This window comes from Sinohyriopsis cumingii, chromosome 5 (assembly GCF_028554795.1).
Source record: "Sinohyriopsis cumingii isolate HCF-2022 chromosome 5, ASM2855479v2, whole genome shotgun sequence".
Classification (NCBI taxonomy): domain Eukaryota; kingdom Metazoa; phylum Mollusca; class Bivalvia; order Unionida; family Unionidae; genus Sinohyriopsis; species Sinohyriopsis cumingii.
The window spans coordinates 50,059,025-50,078,144 of NC_142965.1; the positions used below are offsets into that span (position 1 = coordinate 50,059,025).

Consider the following 19,120-nt stretch of genomic DNA (forward strand, 5'->3'; position numbering starts at 1 on the left):
CAAACAAATATCCCACTGACCTTATTTGAAGCTCTCTACTTAGAATTTCCTGCTCTAAGATTTTCCCGCCAATAACGAATGGCTATTCGGAGTTACGCTAACCTCTCCTCTGGGTAATTTCTCTCAGCGAACTAATTCTTGCCGGAAGACGCGGAGGTATCATTCTACCCAAATCAGGGTCTCTCCCCTATCTTGATTCTGATTGGGTGGCGTTGTGACCCTGTCCAGTCGTCTTAGCGGCCAGTTCAACCTGTCTGTCTGTTTGCAGGGAAAAGAAGTTAAGACACTCCAACTTCTTCAGGCAACTTCTTTTGATCTTGGATAAACATTTCCACACCTAGGTGATAACTGGCTATCTGTGACTTCGCAACTCCGAGGTCCGGCTCTCCACTTCTAGCTATGGCAATCTTACATAACGGATTAGTGCTAGCCTTCGGCAATGTTTAACATCAAACAATGGCTTGTCAGAATTACTTTGATTATACATGTTTCAACTGGGCTACTCTGGGTCGGGGTAAACATGACAAACACATTACTGTAAATTGTGAGACCTTGACCTCAAGTTCTAAAGGTTGAGTGAGCATTTCACAGAATGTATTTGACTTAACTACTTATTTTAAAGTGTGAAGCAACTCCATCAAGAGACCTTGGAATTATAGCAAATAAAACAACAACCCAAAACCTTATTGCAACTTTTCTTGACTGACCAAGGTCAAAGGGCACATCATGTGGTTCAAAATGGCTTCATAATGATTCATTCCAAATAAAACAAAATCCATTAAAGGAGTTTAGCATATGAAAAACTTGAACTGAAACTTTTAACAAAAGTACTTTGACTTTGACTGTGACCTTGACAACAAGGACACAGAAGCAAGGAAGCATGTCAAGCAATAAATTGTCATTGTTTTTTACTTATTAATGAAAGATATGATGAGAATATTTCAAAGGGTTATGAAATATATGAAGATGGATAAATATTAAGCCATATTTTAACACAAATGTTGTGTTGACCCTAAGTTAAAAGGAGGGTAAATGAGCACACCATACAATAAATTGTCCTTGTTTCATAATGACTCACGCCAACTATGATGAGATTCTGTGAAATGATGCAAACAAAAAGCTTGAACCAAAACATTAACAAACTGTTGATGACAACTCTGATGAAAAATGACCGCTCTGTCTTGCTTCAAATTAAAACTGGGCTTCATCTTAAATGTGGGCCAACAAAATTAAAGTCAACATATTTATGTATGCATGTGTCATAGTTTTATTATCTGAAGTGTTTCTGCCATTCTCCACACATTCCTTCTTTTTCTCCTTTAAAATTTTGTCATCACCCAAGTTTTGGGGTAATGTATCTAAATTACTTCAGATAATGTTTCCAGAATATCTTCATTGACTAAATTTGATTCCCTAGGAAATAATGATTAAGTACCATTAAGCCTCATCCATTTTCAGCATTGCCTCACCCTTCCTCTCTTGAGAGTTACATGATGGATAGAGGTCACCAAGAGAGCAAACCTGTAAGGAGTGAAAACAATCCCCAGATAATATAGTAGCTGCTTGCACCTGTAATATCTCAGTGTAAGAAAAAAATTTTTAACAGAAATTTGGATCATCTCACAGTCTCATTCCTTGAGATCAGCTTCTCACACAATGAGACCTTTTATATGAGTATTTTTTTCTTCAATGTGATAATTTGAACCAAGGGACCCTACCATGCTGATGTTTTCATAACACTGGTAAGAAGAACATATGAGTTAATCAGTTAATGGAATGTAATTAGCATGATTTCAAATCATGAATGTGTGCATATTCCATACAATCAGCGACTTAATAACTTACTATATTTCCATGTAATTCATGCTTTTATGTAATTTGATTATCCCTACTGCTCTTTTGACCCCACAATCATTAAAAAAAATATCATGGCTGTGTATTTTGCAAATCCACTGTTTCAGGCAATATCAAGTTTACAAATGTATATATGATGATTATCTGCATTTTTTCATCATGTATATTTTTATTTATTTCATTTTATAACACAGCAACACAGTAAGATTATATTGAGCTGAGAGAACCCCCTTGGCCAAGGACACACAACAGTGCTGTGGCCAATCTGAGCTGATTGGTTGGAATCAAACCAGCATTCTGGTTATGAGTCCAACACCATAACAAACAAGCCACCATGCATGGCTCCCGACATAGTGACAAAGTCTTCCAGGCATGTCCTTGATAAATGCAAGGGTCTACATTTATGCTGTGCCATGTTCAACATTATGCCCACATTGTGTACTTTAGAAATTACTATTTGGGTAATTATTGTGAGGTTGGATCATATCATGTGTATGTACATACTAGAAGGGTTTGTTCCAGTTGTCTTTCTTGGGAGAGAGTTCTCCACTTGAGAGGTGTATTGTCTCATATTATGGTTTCACAGTAAAAAGCATATATATTGTTCTTGAGATTTGATTTGACTCATTTAATAAGTGGTATGGAAGCAGAGGGTAAGTTGTGTGTGTCTCTCCCAGTATAATGGTTTCACAGCATAAAACATATATAAGATTTGTTTTTGAGATTGGATTTGACTCGGTGTAACAAAGCAGAGAGTTAGTTGTGTGTGTCTCCCCCATTATGGTTTCACAGTGTAAAACATATATAAGACTGGTTTTTGATATTTGATTTGACTCATTAAATAAGTGGTAAGCAAGCAGAGGGTAAGCTGTGTGTCTGTGTGATTTGGATTTTTAACCTAGCTTTAACAATTTTCTAGTCATATTACTATGATGTTTGCAGTGTGGCAGAATACAGTGATGTCTAGCACTGGAGGGGGGGACATCATGCTGCAAACACGTAGCATCATGTCCCACCCAGTCACATTATCCTGAAGCCAACCAGTCCTAACACTAACCTCTTAGTGCTGAGCACCTAGTTTGGTGTCTGCTGGTACCATTTAAGTTTTTCGTATGACTCGGATGTTGTTAGAACCCGAAATCTCCCACATTCGAGGCAGATGCTCTAACAAAATAGGCCACCAGATTGGTCAGAAAGAGGTAAAGTTAAAATGAAATCATTTTTTTCATGGAAGTTTCAGTGGCTCTATCAACTATGTGATGCATAACATCATTTTTTTAAAAAAATGGATGCAGTAAGGAAATTTTTAAACATGTTGATCAAAGAAGGTTTGTTCACTTAATAGAGCACATGTAGATATTACATTGAATACAGTATATACACCATGAAAATGCAAGGGTTGGATGTTGTACCATACCTTTCAAAGTGTATTTATCCCACTACTAAAAGCTTTAAGTGTGTTACTGTGCCACCATTTTAATATCAATAGTACCAGTGATCTGATGCTATTGCATGGCTGGTACTTTTCTGGGTCAGAATAAATTATAAGAGCTTTGTATGTGTATGCCATTGTATCTGAGAGAAATAAACTTGGCAGTTTTGACTAACACTTTCAGTGCATTACCATTTATGATCATAAAGACTTTTATCTTAAGAATTCAGTTACATGTACATCATGAGCAGTAATTATTATCAATATAAATATAATGATGTCTCCTATTATAATGAATTCCCCTTAATACAGATTGAGAGTAGGCAAAATTTGAACAGCTGCATCAATCAGCAAATTTTGACTTTTTTTCTTGTACTTTTTGATTTATTAGATTACAAATGCATCATTAGGTCTGCTTCCCTTATTTTCATTATATAAACTACATTTGGTTTCATCTCGTGTGTTGGTGGTTCTTTCCGGGGTTTTACTGGGTTCTTCCTCCACCGTTAATACTGGCTGCCATGTATAGCCTATCTTGTGCTGAAAAATGGTGTTAAACCCTACAACAACAACAACAACAACATTTGGTTTCAAAGTGGATGAAAATGTATTAACAATAAACTGGTAACAAGATAAGCTATGATGTTAAGACACATTACTGGTAGTTCAGGAAATTTTCATTGTGATCATGCTAGTAGTCATTCTGTTTATTATTTATGACACCTGAATTAACTCCCATGTCTTGTACATTATTGCTCAAAACATCACCAACACTGGTTGAAATATGATTATAATAGCTTCAGTAAGTTACCCATCACTGTTGCTTAGCTTTTACTCTATCATGTTGAAAAACCTCATCCATTTGTTAAAGTATTGCTTTTAAAATTTCTTTTCGTACTGGCTGATGGTTTAAACTCAATCTCCGAGTCAAGCTTCAAGTTTAATGATGTCTAGATTCATCTCGCAACATTTTCTGTCATAATATTTTGTCAGATTTGACAGTATATTGGTAGCTAGAAATAACTGCCATACTGAGTATATTTTTTTCTCTTCCTGTTAAGCTGAACTGTGTTGACTTGTAACTGTAGATCTTTGCAAAAGAAAAACTTGAAAAACTTTTTGTCTTTGATTCCAGATTCATGGTAAAATTGTGTAAGAATTAACTGTAACATCCTTTACTATCTTTTGATTGTTTGTGAACATCTTTGTAATTTATGGGCAACTAAGGTGGATATGGCTAATTTCTATTTCTTTTCTGTATTTTGTAAATTGACAGACAGAGTTTAAATACAAAGTTGCTGTCTTGTGCCCTTCATTGTAGTCATTTAAGGGCCCTATCGTTTGAAGAGAGGCTGTAATCATATACTGAACATGGATTCCTATACATCATTCGTATCTTTCTGATGTCCTTGAGAATTTGTACTTTTTTACTTTTATCAAGAGCTAAGCAACAGTTTGGAGTTGTAAATTGAAAAAGCAGATGATTAATGATGAATCATTAGAAGTCTGGTTGACCTTCCTGTACTTTACTAATTGCATAAGCTTGGCTAAAGAACAAATGCCAAGAGTTAATTGTAAACACATAAGACATCAGCAGAACATAACATAGAATAAATTCTTTGATGATAGCATGCTCATGTTGGAAGAATGCCCATTTGTATAACAAGTAACATTGGAAGAATTAAATCAGCTCTCTTTGCACTGGCTTTTATGGATTTTATGTTACTTGATATAAATTAGTTTTCAGTTGTAGAAGCTACTCTTAGAGAGTTGTTACAGTTTTCCTTAAACTTGTCATGACTTGTATGTTAAATGTAAGGAGATATTTCTCTAGTCAATTCATTTTCAAGGATGTTAACATAGTTGACCGGGGCCCCGAGTGGCCAAGTGGTCTAAAGCGCTCTCTGTTACGGATCACTGCCATCTCACCTGTCTGCATGGGTTTGAGGCTTGGATTCGGCTAATGTGGGTATGTGAGAAAGCTTGCCAGTAGCTTCTCGTGGGTCGGTGGTTCTTTCCGGGGTTTTCCCAGGTTCTTCCTCCTCCATTAATACTGACCACCATGTATAGCCTATCGTGTGCTGAAAAATGGTGTCAAACCCTACAACAACAACAACAACATAGTTAACATTTTTATGTGTATGATAAGATGTCATTATATACCCATACAGTGCAGTTTATGTGTATTCGTCAGGATGTCAGTATCTGTCCGAGCAGTACACTTGATGTGTATCGGTCAAGCTGTCAGTATCTGAGCCCAAACAGTACAGTTTATGTGTATTGGTCAAGCTGTCAGTATCAGTCCAAGCAGTACAGCTTATGTGTATTGGTGTTTATGTGTATTGTTCAAGATCTCAGTATCTGACCAAGCAGTGCACTTCATGTATATTCACATATAGGAGGATGTGGGAGGTTGTGGGTTCGAACCCCAGCCAAGTCATACCAAAAACATATAAAAATGGTACTAACAGCTGCCACACTTGGCAAGCATTAAGAGGCTAGCGTTAGGATCATGTGTCTGGGTGGGACAAGATGCCACATGTCTGCGACATGATGCCCCATAATAAAGTGTCACAATGCAGACGTGGTAGTGATATGACTGAAATTTCTTTAAAGCTGTGTTAAATATCTAAATCACACACACCTGTGTGTTGGTCAAGATGTCAGTATCTGTCCAAGCAGTCCATGTGTATCATTCAAGATGTCAGTATTTGTCCAAGCAGTGCATTTTGTGTGTATTGGTAATTTTCTTCCTTCTAATTTCAGTATATTTTTCAGTGACATAGACAAATTTTGTGTATAGACAAAGACAAATTTTATTTATTAGTTAGAATTTCATTTGCTTAATGAGAAACATTATCTTGCTTCGAGCTATTCTGCCACCTAAAAGTGTAGATTGTATTAGTTTAAATTTCATTTCAGTGGAATAGCTAAATTGCAGCTGTTTGCCAGACAGAGAGAAGGAGAGAAATTTTTTCCTTTAAATTCAGTATCAAGACTTGTTCATTTATTAGCAAGTTCCCTACGTCACAGTTATCTAGCAATACAATAGATGCAGTTGCTGTATGATACAGCTGTCAATCAAACATTTCACACTGAACTGCATATAAATAAATTCTTTCTTTAAAAGTTTGTATATAGAAGATGTTAAGCCCTTATATAAAAATAATCTATGAGTCTTGTCAAATTTGAACATCTGCTATAGCCCCATGTATTAGCTTACGTACTTGCAGAGACTAGAGATTGGTCTTTAACAGGAAAGAGCAAAGCTAGATTGGGTTCATTGATTTTTGTAGTATAATCTTAGCAGCACAGTCTGTTTTCACTGACCATTTTAAGGGAAATTTATGTATTTCTCTCTCGGTCAAAGAGTTAAGAAACCCAACAACAGATTTTTCATCATTAGTGCATGACTCACTGAATTTAAAATAAGTTACTTAAATGATCAGTCAGGGGATCGACAAGTAGACTGTGCAAGAATGCTAGATATAACAGAAAACTTCCATTTGTGTTGAGAATTGTGGAAAATCTTGAAAGCTGCATCAGAATCAACATTTTGTTTTACAGAATTGATTTTCAGTTTCAAGCTACTGCCAATGTCAAGACCAGGTGTATGGCTTCATAATAAAAGGACGTGTGTCAGAGCAATTACAGTGCTGTGTTTATAAACCAGGTGTTTGGCTTCATAATAAAAGGATGTGTGACAGAGTAATTACAGTGCTGTGTTGATAGGCCAGGTGTATAACTTCATAATAAGGGGATATGTGACAGAGTAATTACAGTGCTGTGTTGATATAATGCCAGAAGAAACCCATCTGAGGATGATTAACCTTTCTCTTAAAAGAATAGAAACCCAATCCAATGATATTGTTTAAAGAGATAATTATGAAAAATCAAGGGAGATCACTACAGCGATATTTTTTTGTAATGAACTTGATTTGTATTATATGTTATTTGTTTTATCTCAAGCCTTAAATGAATATTCATTGAAAAAAATTGCAGTGAAGAGAATCATACATTTATATTGAAACTTGATAATGGCTTGGTTACAACTTTTGGAGGTTGATTATGAATATCTCATTTTATCAATAAATTAATTTGAATCACACCTTAGTTTATTCATTTGAAAATATAGGTGAACGTCAAAATCTTGAACCACCAATGGACAGAGTGAATTACGTGGGAACCTCAGAATCATTGAACCTCAGATGGACAGAGCCAATCATAGAGGAACGTCAGAACCTTGAACTTCACATGGTCTGTGTGAATCAGTTCAAAATAATCATTGTTTAAGGCGATGAAGTTTTGTACTTATTGACTTTCTTTGGTGTCTTAAAAACCAGTTTGTGTGATTTGAGTTGTTTAACCAGTAATGTTTGATGTTGCAGGATTTTCGTGTATTGTTTCATCAGCTATTTTGAACTTTTCTGAAGATTCTGCATTTTTAAATCGTGTGTAATTCTTTAGGATCCATGTTGATCCTCGACACTGGAATCCTGGGAACATTCTTTCATCAGCCTACATGTATGTGTCAGAAAAGGCAACATAAGGCTCGTCTTTTTCAATTTTGCCAGATTCTACAATTTTACGCTATGAGTTTTAACAATTCTTATAACCCAGTGGAATCTTATCTGTACAATCGGCATGATCGGGCTTTGCTCCGTCTGTGTGCACTACTTTGGATACTTAAAGTCCAGGAGGATTTAATGAAACAAAAGGACTCATGTACACCACCACCTGAATCAGCTCCAGTAGAGACAAATGGGGTAAATGTTAGTCTCTAGTTTATCATGACATTAGGAGGCTCACATTTTGGTCTTTTGCTTACATTAATCCCACAGTAGTGGGATTTAGCGAGGCATAGCAATTTTGCCATTGCTTTAGCAGTTAATGAAGCTTTTGATAGAACTTTCATTTGCATATATTTCCTAAACCTACTGATAGATTTTCATTATACTTGGCATGAATCATTGTAAACCCTTAAGATAGTTTATTTTGTAAAACACACACTCACCCATTTGAACTTGGGATCGAGGGTACAGTCATAGAACATTTTAGTTTTTAATTAGTTTTAATTAGTTTTTTCAACTGCTCATATTTCCTAAACCTCTTGTAGATTTTTTCATACTTGGTGTGAGTTATTATGAAGCAGAGACAGTTCCAAAGATGCCATCCATACCAGATTTTGCTGAATTTTTCTTAATAGTTTCTGTAAATTCCACATTCCAAAATAAAACGTGAAATTCCAGAAATGAAAAACATATGGGATACACTTTTGAACAGGAATTTTCTCTGTGAATATGGGGAGGCAGAATAGTACTGTAGTGCCAGGTATGATAGACTGGGACAAGGAATATTGTTTCTCAATGTTAAACATAAAAAAAACCAGTTGATTAGGCTGGTAATAGGTGAAAATGGTATCAGAGATGAAGAGATAAGAAAAATGTTGATATTTTCTTAGAAAACCTAGTGTTTGTGGTTATTATTTGGCCAAAATGTTCAAGGGCTGGTCTGTTGTCCAATATGACTGCTGTGAAAATGTTATTATTGCTAAACTTCCTGAATGAAAAGTAATATTGCCATAGGGTTTTCACCAGAAGACTTATCATGAAGTATAATTGGTCAAAAATGACAATGATGTTATCACAACAGTGGCCATCTTGAAAATAAGAATGGATGGTCATATCAGCATGGTTCTTTTTTAAAAAAACAACTTCTAATGATGTCTGGTTGGTCCTTAAATGGTTGGATTCAGATATTCAATATGCCTGCCACAGTGGTCATCCTGAAAAGCTTGTTATCACTATTTCTTCTGAATGGTCATATCAGCATGTGGTTTTCTGAATGGTCATATCAGCATGGGGTTTTCTGAATGGTTATATTAGCATGGGGTTTTCTGAATGGTTATATCAGCATGGGGTTTTCTGAATGGTTATATCAGCATGGGGTTTTCTGAATGGTTATATCAGCATGGGGTTTTCTGAATGGTTATATCAGCATGTGGTTTTCTGAATGGTCATATCAGCATGTGGTTTTCGCTAAAATGCTTATGATGTCTAGATAGCCATAAATGAAAATGATACCAATCTGAATTCCAACAAGACTGCCACAATGCCATCTTGAAAATCTCGTCACTACTTCTCCAAGCTGTCCGGTCATATCCACATTGTGCTTTCACCGAAAGTCTTCTTATGATGTCTAATTGGTAATAAATAGAAATGGTAAGAGTTTGATTTCAAATATAGCCACCACAGCATCCAGCTTGAAAATCGTATTATTGTTGCTACTCCAATACAGAAAGTCATATCAAACTAGGGTTTCCACCAGAAATCTTATTATGATGCCTAAAATTGTTGGTCCTAAATGAAAATGGTGCCTGTTTGACATTCAGTATGTCCACCACAGGAACTAATTTAAAAGTCTTGTATTAGCACTCTGCAATTAAAAGGAAGAAATGGTCTTATCATGAATTCAAAGAAATTCCTTTCATCAAAAATAGTATCAATCCCTTCGAAGGACTCTTGTTTGTTATGATGTACAAATTTGTCAACCAATTTGTCGAAGTCATAGGAAGATGTAGTATGTATATAAATTTGTTTACTTCTAATGCATATGTTGTCAATTTTGGATGGACTGACTAAGATTCTGAAAAACGGATGCTAGGATTCCTCATAAACTTGCTAATGGGTTGTCATCTTAGCAGTTCCTTCAACAACGACCTCACATGCATGCCCTTTGTCCCTCTGGTCAAGGTCAAGGTCACAGTTGAAAAATGTACAACAGGGTTTGGTTAAAGGTTTTTCATTTGCTTTTATTTTCTGAACTCTATAATGTATAATGGAGTTTGTTCATATATGGGATAAATCATTATGAAGCTAATAAAATTTATTCTGCAATATGCTCACTCACCCTTTTGACTTTCTGGTGTTATGTGTTTAGGCTCAAATAAACAGTAACACAGAAAGAGTGAAAACAACAAGCTTTTTAAAATTTAACAAATTTATTTTCCTAGAAAATTCTGTAAAAATGAAAAAAAGGAGAAGAACTTATGGTTTCAGGAATCAGATCCAAAAATAATCTAAGAATAATCCATGAATTAAATTACAAAAGTCCTAGTAATAAATGTTTAATAATTTCAAGTTCGAGTTCTGATGGAAAATCCAAGATGGATGACATTGACATATGCTGTAGTCAGCACTGTGCTTATCTTCAGTTCCTTGTAGAAATACAAATAATGGCACTCCGGTGTTGGAAATCCAAATAAAAATTTGTAAACAATGTCTTTCCATAATTTCTGTGTGAGCACTCCTCAAAATATTTCCAGGGAATAAAGAATGAATCCTTTTGAAATCCAGCTGATCTGAAGAATTATTATAGCTCAAATCTGGCTACAACAAATTAACTTGACATCAGTATGAAAAGCCCCAGACTGAGAAATCTCTCTCAAAACAAAGATTATATTGTATCATAAGATGCAGTTTCGAAATTCCCCCCAAGTTGCGAAATCAAAGGGGGGTCACATGATCGTGTTTATATCACATACACAGAATATGGCCTTGATTAGACCAATGATTTTATCCCCAGAGTAAAAATAAAAAAGTGTTTACTTCTTAACCCACGTAGTCTCATCATGACCTGGACAACAACCAATCATTTTAAAATAAAATAGAACTTTGTTTACTAATTCTGAATCCAGGTCAGAATTTAGATAAACACCTGTTGTTTATAAACTAATAGTCAGGGTCAAACAATTTTCTGAAAAGAATCATCTCTAGTGAATAAATTTACATTACATAAGCATGAAAGAAAAAGAAAAATTTAAAACTGACAAAGAAACAATCAAATTAATATATATATATATATATATATATATATATATATATATATATATATATATATATATATATATGAAATCAGATATATGTAACACTGGTCAAAATCGCAGTCATAGAAAATTCATGTTGAAATCTTTTAAGTGCTCATGTTTCTTAAACCCAGTCTTTGTATATCATTGAATCATTGTGAAGTTAAAAAAATTCATTCCTCAACATGATCAGCAAGCCCTTTTCAAGGTCACTAATTTTACAACTTTACTTTGGCTATGGGCTCAAGATGCAGACCCTGGCCTTTCTTTTTCAAGAAAGCCTTGATAGCAGATATTTTGTGCTGTTACAAAAGCAATTTCTAGTAAAGAAAAACCTGTCCTGAGAAAACAACTTTTTTTGCCTGCACAAAATGATCTTTGAGTAAAGATCATAAACCTTATCTAATATAATTTATCTGTACATCAGAAATAACAAGTGGATAAAATTGAAAAAAACAGTAGTCTTACTGCTATTAGGTAATTTAAGTTGATATTTCTCAACAGTTATCTATATATTTGAACTCGAGGATATTGTTTATAATGTTAAATGTATATGCTTATCATGAGCATTTCTTGTATTGGAACCTTAATTATAGTAGCTTTTTTACAGTCATGAAACACTTTTACAAGATTTCTGTAAACATGCCTGTCAGTGACTTTTATGACATGATCCAGCTTTGCATTTGTTTATCTAAACATTTACAACTGGATTCTTATTGCTAAAATGTAATGGGGCCTTTTCACATGGTATAAAAAATTTGCTTTACCTCATGATCTCGCAAAATATCGTTGGTGTTTCTCCAACTACAGTCAAGCCTGTTATGAGTGACCTCTGCTATGAGTGACCACCTGTAATTACCACTCTAATTGTAATGCATGGATCAATTTTATTATATAAATGCTCTGTCGTGAGTGACCACCTGGTGAATGCAACCAGCGACCATGATGTCTTGGCAAAGAATGCATTTTGCTACTGCTATGAATGACCGCATCACAAAAATGGTATTAAACTCCACCAGCCGTTATATAATCCTCATAACAATGACTGCTCACACCATTCTAAAAAAAAAAAAATTTTTTTAATACCAAAATCAGAAAATAGACTGGCTACCAACATCTTAAATATTTTAGGTATACTTATAGTGTTTATATTTTCTTTGTAAACCAGACTGAAGTACACGTAGATAATTCCAGCACTTAGCCTGGTTCCCGGCTTTTCATTGCTAATAAGCATATATGTACATGTAAGACCTGGTATCCCTATGAATGACCGTATCGAGAGAACAGACAGATACCACTGATCTTTATGTAATCATTTGTAACAGTGACCACTTGAATAGCAAGGATTATTCTGATAAAAAAAAAATAAAAGAGAACAAAATGAAAGAAGAAAAAAAAACATGGAGTCTAGCTACCAGTTTGTACATAGTGAGAGATGGTACAGAGCATAAACTGGGCAAATGTACATGTCGCAAATTGGCATTGTAGTGCCAAAATTAAGGTAGTGGGCACGTATCATTGCTTTGTCTTCAGAGTTAATCCGTATTGCCTGGGAGGTGAATAAAGTCTTTGTTTATTAAACCAAGGCAAGTGAGAAACGTTTGTGGGATTCAATTAATGATGTTAAAAGCTTGTGATGTTTGTTCTTTTTTTCCTCTATGTTAGTCATTACATCCCAATCAGCAAGCTGTCATCTATTCAAGTTGGTACGACTGGGTTTTTCTGTATGTCGTCTTTGATTTAAGCCATTGACTTTTATCTCTGAGTAACGATTCTGTTTCTGGATGAGATAGCGGTTTCTTTTTATTTCATTAATTGTTAGACATGCAACGTACATGTATATATTTTTCATATTTCCCCATATCCTAGTCAAAACCAACTTTACAGTCGATATTATAACTGAGCACAAATAATGCTAACACCTTAATAGCAATGGAAGATCCTCCAACTAAAATGAGACAAATTTTAAAGCTTGAGAAAATAATTATTGTAGCTGAAAGAAACGAAAAAGAGCAGACCACTCACAAAATTGCAGTTTAAACGTCAGTAAAACAGATTTAGGGTATTTAAGGGAAAAAGAGTAAATCAGAAATGATTTCATATGCTAATACATGTACGTGTGAGCTTCAAATGTAAGTATATCTTTGCTGGTATATAATTTTGTTTTCAGATGAATGCATACAATATTTTAGCAAGTACTATTAATAAATAATAGAATATATGTGCAGTGATTGTGGTTATTTTCAGGATTGGCCTTAGGGCAAGGCGAACGTGGCAACTGCCTTGGGCTCCGCATTTTCAGGAAATCAGTGTCACATATTTTGATACGTTGTAATTATGAATGAATATTTAAGTGAATGTGAAGTAAACAATCTATGCAGTCATCAAAACACAGACCTGAGACTGTGAGGTACAGAAAGGTCTTGGTACAAATTTACTGACATGTTTTATAGTTAAAGGTGAGGCTGAACTTTGTGAAGACATTTAAGTGGTCCAATTTATTGCATTCAGTTTGGATTTTAAAACTACCAACTTAACGTTTTATCTTTATTTAACAGAAGTAGCAAAATAAATTCTTAATAATGTATACTCTCAACAGCTCAGATATAAGCATTATAAATGTGGTTTTGGAGGTTTTTGAGGCTGCAAAAACCTTCAGTGATGTATCTGCAACTGTACTTTTGCATATGTTGGAACTGGGGATTAAACCTAGGACTGCAGAGGTGCAGAGTTAGCATATTGTCTCTGTCCTGTCCAAGCCAATCAGTTTGCAAGTTCTTTCATTTATCACCATGTCTGATATATGCACCTCTCATATCCTGAGATCTGAGTTAGGAATAGCTGTGCAAGCATATGCCTGCTTAATAAATCAGATAAAACAGCCAAGATTAGAGCCATAATTGTTGTGGAAATAGCATTGCAAGCATGCATCTACTACACAGATTGGGTTTAAGCATTTGCCTTGGGAGCCTAATTAAGATCAGCACCAGTATTGAGGAAACAACACTGATAGTGGATGTAAGCATACTTCTGTTACAGACATCAGAAAAAGCAGTCCTCTTGGCATTTGAGCTCAGTTAAGATCCGAGTCTTTCTTGTAGAAATAGCATTGACAGCAGATAAAGATAAATCAGCAGATCTCCAATTCTAATGGCAGTCCAGACATACAATTAGTGAATGGCAATAAAAGAGGAATGGCTTTTTAAGCCATATAAACATTTATTGCTAATTTATATTGATTTTCTGTTCCCATTTTTGGGCTAGGCTGCTTTATGTATTCATTCATTCTACTCAACCCAGATCTGCTTTCACACAGTGTCTAATGTCCACCAACTGTTATCAGCATAGACCCAGATCTGCTTTCACACAGTGTATAATGTCCACCAAATGTTAACAGCATAGACCCAGATCTGCTTTCACACAGTGTATAATGTCCACCAACTGATAAAAGCATAGACCCAGATCTGCTTTCACCAATGTATGATGTCGACCAAATGTTAACAGCATAGACCCAGATCTACTTTAACATATTGTATCATGATCACCAACTGATTAAAGCATAGACCCAGATCTGCTTTCACACAATATATAATGCCCACCAAATGTTAACAGCATAGACCCAGATCTGCTTTCACACAATGTATAATGTCGACCAAATGTTAACAGCATAGACCCAGATCTGCTTTCACACAGTGTATAATGTCCACCAACTGTTAACAGCATAGACCCAGATCTGCTTTCACACAGTGTATAATGTCGACCAAATGTTAACAGCATAGACCCAGATCTGCTTTCACAAAGTGTATAATGTCCACCAACTGATAAAAGCATAGACCCAGATCTGCTTTCACCAATGTATGATGTTGACCAAATGTTAACAGCATAGACCCAGATCTACTTTAACATATTGTATCATGATCACCAACTGATTAAAGCATAGACCCAGATCTGCTTTCACACAATATATAATGCCCACCAACTAATAACGGCATAGACACCGATCTACTTTCACATATTGTGATCACCAACTGATAACAGCATAGATCCAGATATGCTGTTATGCAATGTACAATGTCCAGTAAATACTAACAACTTACACCCTGATCTACTTTCACAATCGCCACAAACTGATTACAACTTAGATCCAGATCTGCTGTTACACAATGTATAATGGACACCAATTGATAACAGCATGGACCCAGATTTGATGTTACGCTGTTAAAACAATATATTGATGGTATGAGATATGCTGCAATGGTCATGTTATAAAAGACAGTTATTCACCATCAGTTTTCTTCACCGGAAAACATCATTATGCAATGTATTGAAATTTGAGAAAAATTGATGTTGCCATATCCAAGCAGTAGCCTTCTTTTCAAAGAATAAAAAAGTCAGTTGTAAATCAGTACTTATCTAAGCTACAGCTGATCTTGATAATAATCATTGGTTTTATGCACTGTATATTTAATTGATGTGTTATTAGGTTTAATACTAAGAATATATTGACTTAATCTACTACATGTACTTTGGGCACACATGTTTGCTAGCAAATACTGAAAATGCACTTGTCATTGCCAGTGCAAAATCTGAGTGACAGCCTGGCAGCTCTTCATGACTGTGATCTAAGATTTGTTTGTTTGTTTTTTAAGAAATAATCAGGAACAAAATAAATAAAAGGTAAACAACAATAATCTGAGCGTAATCATTGGACTCCAATAGCAAAAAGGAAAACACAAATTTCCTAAAACATATGCAAATCCGATTTTTTTGTTGGATAATATAGAAGTGATTCACTTTAAACCAAAAACTTTAAGAATATTGAACAAAAGCAAGCTGTAACTCATTTGTTGCATACTAATGTAAAAATACTGTTTAACCAGAAATAATACATTAAGATTTTAAATTTCAGTCCATGGTGGAGGCAAGGGTAATATGAACATGGTGTCATGGTTTCACAAGTGTACCGTATCTAGTAAAGAGCCTGTTAACCAGTGATCATGGTTGGGTCTATGTTGTGCAAGAGAAACTATACATTTTAAGTGACAGTTTAGACTTCCGACTCTAGTGAAAGTTTCCTGTTAGAGAGCTAAACTTTGGGAGGGAAGAGTTACTGTGATTCCTTACTAAGAGTTCCTTCTGTCTTCCTTAACAGCCCTACTCCTTACGGGTAGACTGACCACATTGTAACTTGACTTCATGTGACATATGATTTGTATATTTTGGCCGCATCTCTTATCTTCAGTTACCAATGGCATATAGGCTCATTAACTAATATAGTACTCATATCTGGCACCTGACTGAAGATACATTTTTTGAATTTCCTGATGAAATGCTTGTATGAACCATGGATTGACAATTATTGATATTGTCAGATAGCAGTTTCACTACTAGACATTATATCAATATTTAGGACAGCTACAATCTTGGCAATGTTACCTTGCTTCATCACTAAGTAATTAAAAACTAACAACAGAGCAGAAATTACACTTCCATGCATCTAGTGTGTCAATTAGCATTGTAATAGCTATTTTCTTCATTTCATTTGCCTTTTTATGAATTAATTTAAATGCCACTCAGACTTAAGTTGTTATTTCTATCTGTTTTTTATATTTTCAGTTGTACGACAAGATCAGCACACAGTCTATCAGTCCCATCAGGCCCCCTCCAGCTGATGCAGTGAACAAGGCTAGAGAGGTAGATAACAATGTTTTTAGTACTTATGATCTCATAACAGTAATAATGATGCTTATGGTATATCAGTAATTATAAAACTACTAATAAGACATTAAAATTTTTGAATTTGATCATTCATTTTAATAATATCCAATTCTCATTAATCTTGGAGTGCATGACTGTACTTTAATTTTTAGCTGTGCTAGTCATTCTCCAGAAGAATTTGTAAATTGACTTTTTGTCTGTCACCATGTGGTTTTCTCTGCAAATCTTCTTATCATGCCTATTTGATCCTAAAAATTGGGGCCCTGGCTGGCCAGGTGGTCAAAGAAGCTCAATTTTACTGATCACTAATATCTCACCTATGTCCATCTTGCTGCAAGTTTCAATATGGACCTCTGTCCATCTTGGCGCAAGTCTCAATATGGACCTCTGTCTATCTTGGTGCAAGTCTCAATATGGGTATGTGATAAAGCTTGCCTCCTGTCAGTCAGTGATTCTTCCCCAGTGTTTGATGGGTTCTTCCTCTACCAGATATACTGGCTGCCATGTATAGCCCTATCGTGCTGAAAATGGTATTAGACCTACAACAACAAAAACAACCTAAAAATGAAAATAGCATTCAGATATCCACTGTTGTTGCCAGACAGTTCCTGTAATATTGGCATGATTGGTTCATTGTTGGTCTTGCTCTGTTCTGTTGCCAATCTTTTGATTTTCACTTTTGTTCTTTGTATTTGAGGACTTGTAAATGTATCTTTCAGTCTCTGGACATTCCTGGAAAAATACTTGAATTTCACTAGAATGGAATCATTGGATCCCTCGGTGACAATCTGATACGCAGTATGTTCGCCATGGCTTCCATTGTGAAAATCATGTTATTGCTACTCTACCTGAATTGATGGTTATATCAAGATAGGTTTTAACTACCAGTAGCCTACCGGTAATTCTTTAGATGTCTAGTTGGTATTAAAGACATGCCCTTGAACATCAAATATGGCCACCATGGTGGCAAATATACCTCTGGCATGGCTGCCAAATCTTTTTATTGCTACTTCTCTTAAATGGATTACCATAACCACATGTGGGTTTTCACCAAAAGACTTCTTATCATATCAGGTTGGTCTTATATGAAAATGATGTAAATAAGAAATTCAGTGTGGCCAGCATGGTGGTCATCTTGAAAATATTGTTAAAGCTACTTCTAAACAAATGGCAGAAACAGCTTGGGGTTTTCTCTACAAGACTTCCTATGATATCCAGTTGGTCCAGAATTATAAAGTTGCTGATCTGACATTCAATTTAGGCACTATGGTAGTCATTTTGAAAGTCTTCTTAAAACTGTTTCTCCTTAGTGGAGAGTGGTAGTGATATGGGATTTTCACTAAAAGACTTCTTATGATATCTGGTTCAGTCCTAAGTGAAAATGGTGCTAATCAGACCTCCAATATGGCTGCCATGGCAGCCATCTTTAAAATCTTGTTATAGCTGCATCTTCAGAACAGATTTTCATATAAGCAAGAGCTTCACTAAAAGACTTATGATATCTGGTTGGTTCTAAATAAAATGGTAGCTATCTTTAAAATTTTGTAGTCCTTAGCCCTCAATAAGAAATGGTCATGCTGACAATGATTTTCACCAAACACTTGTCACTATATTTAGTTGGTCCCAAATGAAAATATTCAGCCTGTTTAACGTACTAAAACTGACAAATCTTGGATGTGCTTCTCCATAACAGATGACATTACCAATATTGTTTACTACATTTTATAAGAGCACCATTTTCTTACAGTTGTTTTTGTTTTAAAATGATGTTTATATCTCCAAAATGGCTGCCATAACTGTAATCTGTAAATGATTACTTCTGAATGAATTTTTGTATTGACATGGGGTTATGAATAAAGCACTACATGTACATTGGACATCTTTACCTTGTCACTTATCTTGATATTCAGAAGGGTTTATCATTCCAATATTCTGTGGATTTTTTTTGTAGTTTGGTGTCTTTGCATTTTTATAACATTGAATCCATAAACTCCATACATATGCATAAAACTCTGTTAGCAGTATTGAGATCATTCCAGTGAAAATTGTACTCATTTGACTTCCAGTATCGCACCGTAGCCATCTAGAAAATTTTTTTATCACTAGTCCTCTTACATGTATAGTTCAGCTGACATGTGGGCTTTCATAAAAACACTTACTGCAAAATTTAATGGGTTCTGAATGAAAATGTTAATGGCTTTTAAACAAGACTAAATGGACCTCAACTCAAGGTCATTGCATGTATTTATTTT

The 19,120-nt window shown here is 35.1% G+C and overlaps 1 protein-coding gene across 10 annotated transcripts in view; it reads left to right on the top strand.

The window, feature by feature from the left end:
* LOC149799133 (peripheral plasma membrane protein CASK-like) overlaps positions 1 to 19,120 on the top strand; it is a 397,425-nt gene that overhangs the window by 282,810 nt on the left and 95,495 nt on the right. For all 10 annotated transcript variants that reach the window (XR_016421088.1, XR_016421089.1, XM_089958206.1 and 7 more), the window contains exon 12: positions 16,767 to 16,844. Coding sequence is in view for 8 of the 10 variants with exons in the window: in XM_089958206.1 (XP_089814332.1) it covers positions 16,767 to 16,844 (78 nt within the window). In the remaining 2 variants the exon portion in view is untranslated. The remainder of the gene's footprint in view (positions 1 to 16,766; positions 16,845 to 19,120) is intronic.